The 4,068-nt window shown below is 35.9% G+C and overlaps 1 protein-coding gene across 1 annotated transcript; it reads left to right on the forward strand.

Annotated features, from left to right (window-relative positions):
* Positions 1-2,075: 2,075 nt before the first annotated feature.
* Positions 2,076-2,907, forward strand: LOC149175423 (protein SENESCENCE-ASSOCIATED GENE 21, mitochondrial-like). Its single transcript, XM_089422820.1, has 2 exons — positions 2,076-2,355; positions 2,502-2,907. Exons 1-2 carry the CDS (start codon positions 2,252-2,254, stop codon positions 2,737-2,739), a joined length of 342 nt encoding a protein of 113 aa, XP_089278946.1. The 5' UTR covers positions 2,076-2,251; the 3' UTR covers positions 2,740-2,907.
* Positions 2,908-4,068: the final 1,161 nt, after the last annotated feature.

Raw genomic sequence — 4,068 nt, forward strand, 5'->3', positions numbered from 1 at the left:
TATCAGTTAATAATATTATTGTTGAGTATGATAGAATTTAATATTTCATTATTAAAGTTTTGATGTTGAAATTAGTGTAAAGTGACAAAAAAAATCAAACATATTTAAATGCACTATAATTTGTATGGTAATTTGTATTATAATTAATATTATAAATACTACTAATAAAATAAAATATATCCTATTTTTAATTAATATAATTATTTTGTATAATAATTTTAATTAACATTTAAATAATATATTTTTGCATAATAAATATTTATATAACATATCATTTTTTTTATATAATTTTTATTGAATTGTAAATTGCATAGGCCTTTGTAAATTATTTTATATTTATGAATCAATGCAATTTTATAATATTGCATTAGTGTCTTTGCAATTAAAGTATGAATTGATTAAATTGCATTTAAAGAATATATATTATGCAACTTTAAAATGTACTTTCTTTTGATATAAATTGTATTAAAAGAATACAGCCAGGCAACATTGTATATTGATATTTGTGGTTGTTAAAAAAAAGTTGATTCCCATTAATAATGCACAAAAATAACTAAGTTTTTTTAATAACACATTAGTAGCATAGGTATAGTCTAGGTATGGTACTGATTATGAGTATTTTAATAACAATGCCTAAGTGGTATATATGGTTATAGTATTGTATAAAAATAATTTCCTCGATGGGGTGGTATTAAGGCTCTCAAGTGCAACACATAATATGATTGACATGCTTGCAACTAGAATGGTGAAGGAGAAGGAAAACATGAAAATGAGAGCCAAGCTCTCCACTTGTCTGAATCCCATCCAGGTGTGGCGTCCTTACCACCCTCAACCTCACGCTCACCTACCCTCATCATATCGCTTTAAATGTCGGCATTTGGTGGTAGGGGAATATGAGTACGACACTCTGTTTATTTACTTCTTCCACCTATTGTAGTTTGTTATGGCTTCACTATCCCAAGGACGATTGCTTATGGAGCACAATGACTCTAACATAAGAAAGGCACATCGCACCCAAGAGCACATGATTTGGGTTTTTAATGACTTTGTTAACATGCGTGCCATGAAACACACTTGTCTTTCCTTGGTTTTTTCACATTCAGTGTTTCTCTCCCACCTATTCGATCCCCTCATGTTTTCACCCCTTTATAAATATATGAGCCTTGTCTCAGGGTGGTGGATTTTAAGCATTGCTTGTTTGAAAGCGAAAGGTTCCCAACTATCGTCTTGTTCCTCGATGCTAAGGTGGGAGCTTAAATATTTGAAGGAAGGCTTGTCTATGCATTACCTAACATCACAATTTGTTTCTTGTCTCCAATCTACTCATTTATGTGTGTCATCTCTCTTTTGTAATCTCTCTGGTCCCTGCACGTGTCAATGTTCTTTGTGTTGTCCCTTCACAACATAACTACAAGTCCCTCTTTTGAGTTAGAACATTTTGTTAATAGTTGCAGGAATGGATGAATGCTCGAACTCTGAGCTCGGCAATGGCCCGCTAAGGCAGTGCACCTTTCCGTCAAACATTGGTTGAGCACGATTATAGAAATTTAAATATCATTTGGGTGGATTTTCAAATTCAAACGAGGGTGCCATTAAATGGGTATGTAATATTTCTGGTATTGTATAGCGTAGTGTTCAGACCGTCTGATGGTGGGGTAGAGAATTTCTCAACCGGATTGTGATGTGCATCCATGACATGGTCCATATTTGGATGAAAGGTATGAGGTATGGTGAGCATTCATGGATGAAAAGTATGTCACGTCAATGCTGAAAAATCACATTAAATATCGCTTGCCATGTTCATGGCCATGCGAATGCAGAAATGTATTTCGGTTGACCAAATGTACTCTTAAGAGTCTTAAATACCCAATAGCATGGGATTTATTGGTTGCCTGAGCCTCAATCACACCATGGATGCACACGATTCACTCCTCGTGATCTTCTACGAAAAAGTGGTCGGCTACGGATGTGATGTTGAGGGCGGCGTACACGGATGTGATGTTCTCGGCAAAAACGTGCGCGTTTCCTCCGACCTTCTGGGCAGCCTACACGCTATGGGATGTGACAACGCGAAGTTAAGAATTCAAAGACGCCTCACCGAATTCACCTATCTTCGCATCTTCTTGGTTCTTTCCTAAACGAACTTTGATTTGCCCTACTTAAATTGCCCATCTCTCCTTCCATTCTTAACATCATCGGGGGAATTTGGCGATACACTTCTTGGTACCCCTATCATTTCTCATTATTTTCAATGGCCAGATCTCTGCCCCATTTGAAGGCTGTGGCTGCCGGTGCTCTGTCTCGATTTGGAAGTCATGTATTCGGTTTGCGATCAGATCCAGCGTTTCAGACCATGTAAGCTTCCTTTACAACGCGACTAAAATACATATCTCGCCATCATTATGATATAAACTCAACTTCTAATTTCAGTTTAAATCTGGGAAATACATTCTAATTTAGCACTATGGTCATTGATTACCTTTCCTTTGTTTCCGTTGCAGGCGCGAATACAGCGTAGTAGCAGGCAAAGTAGGATTGTCGGCGGGATCAATTCGGGCGGATCAAAGACAAGGCGATGATAAAGCTGCTGCTTCAGGTTATAGACAGAGGTCCTGGATGCCCGATCCTGTAACCGGTTACTATATACCGGAAGACCATTTTGGGGTAACTGATGTAGCAGAACTTCGAGAAAATATGCTAAAGGAACATTCAGCTACTTCTCGCGGAGGACCAAATTAACGCTCCTAGATTCAATTTCAAATTAGACAATTACTCTCCTTTTTTTTTCACCAGAAGCTGTAAGACATGCGCCTAAATACACGTCCAGCAGAAGCTTTCGGTCCGAGATCATGTACTCTGGGTTGATTAATAATTTGTGAATTGGAAAACGTTGTGATGTACCAAGAACGAGGTGTATTATTCTTTGTTACTTAGTAGATTGATTGGTGGGACAGTGTCAGTAGATTCTTATGATTCTTATGTCGATCGTTGATTCCCCGAATACCAAGAACGATGTATTATTTTTTGTTATTTAGTAGATTGATTGGTGGGCCAGCATTAGTAGATTCGTATGTTGATTGCTGATTTTTTGAATATTGGAGAATCGCATGCAGGGCTGGAATTTCAAATTCTTTTTGCTTGTCAAATTAAAATTTGATGACGTTTTTGTATTTTTTTTACCCTTTGTTTTACGTTTTAACTAAATATGTGAGTGTCACGGAAAACTCTATTTTAACAATTTTTGTAAATTTATTCCACAGCACACAATAAGTCATCAAATGGAGGCTGATAATCACTGTTGTTTATAATGATTCTTGTTAGATTGAAATTGCAGATTTGCAGTCTATCAGATTTATAGCTCAGATTTATGGTGGGGCCATTTAAACAATAAAATCTTTGCAAAAAACTTACAATCCATGGACTATAAATAAATTATCTAGTGAGATTATAAATAAATCTTGGACTATAAATAAATCATCTAGAGAAAATACAGAAAAGTTATGCAATAATAAACAGTTATTATACTTCATTAAAAGTCAAACTCTATGGAGAAACTACAATTATTTTATCAATAGGAATATTTCCATACATAGATCCTCCATTAAACATAAACTAGAAGAATTTTCAAAGCTCAAGAATCCTTCTTGACTTTGTATCTATCCATATTTCATATACTGCATGCCAATCAACATTAGATGATTCAGATCCATTCAAAGATACTCTCATTAGAACATCCAGTGTTTCGTTTTAGTTTAATTAATATTGTATTTTCGCTGTGACTATCACTGCCCACATGACGTTTTGTCTTGTCACATCTCTCACTTCCTATAGAACACGGCAAAAGGAAAAAGAAAATCCCCCTTCACCCGAAAGGCGGAGAAGCTGTTTCCTCCTAATTTGATTATGATTAAAAAGAAATTTTCAGGACCCATACCTGCAACCAAACCTGAGATCTGCATAGTGACCATGGCAGGAGAAAGGGGTAATGAATCTCAACTTACTTAAGAAACCTCTTCCCCCTATTATAGTTTAAAAAATCAAATCTCTGAGCCCATGCCCTGCAACCGA

The sequence above is a fragment of the Pinus tabuliformis genome, chromosome 4_1 (genome assembly GCF_031772625.1).
Source record: "Pinus tabuliformis cultivar Carrire ecotype Pingquan chromosome 4_1, CPIR1, whole genome shotgun sequence".
Classification (NCBI taxonomy): Eukaryota; Viridiplantae; Streptophyta; class Pinopsida; order Pinales; family Pinaceae; genus Pinus; species Pinus tabuliformis.

Excerpts from the sequence above, each read along its gene's own strand:
- LOC149175423 (XM_089422820.1), top strand. The coding sequence starts at position 2,252 with ATGGCCAGATCTCTGCCCCATTTGAAGGCTGTGGCTGCCGGTGCTCTG. Across the intron at positions 2,356-2,501 it reads GATCCAGCGTTTCAGACCAT|GCGCGAATACAGCGTAGTAG; the intron begins GTAAGCTTCCTT and ends TTTCCGTTGCAG.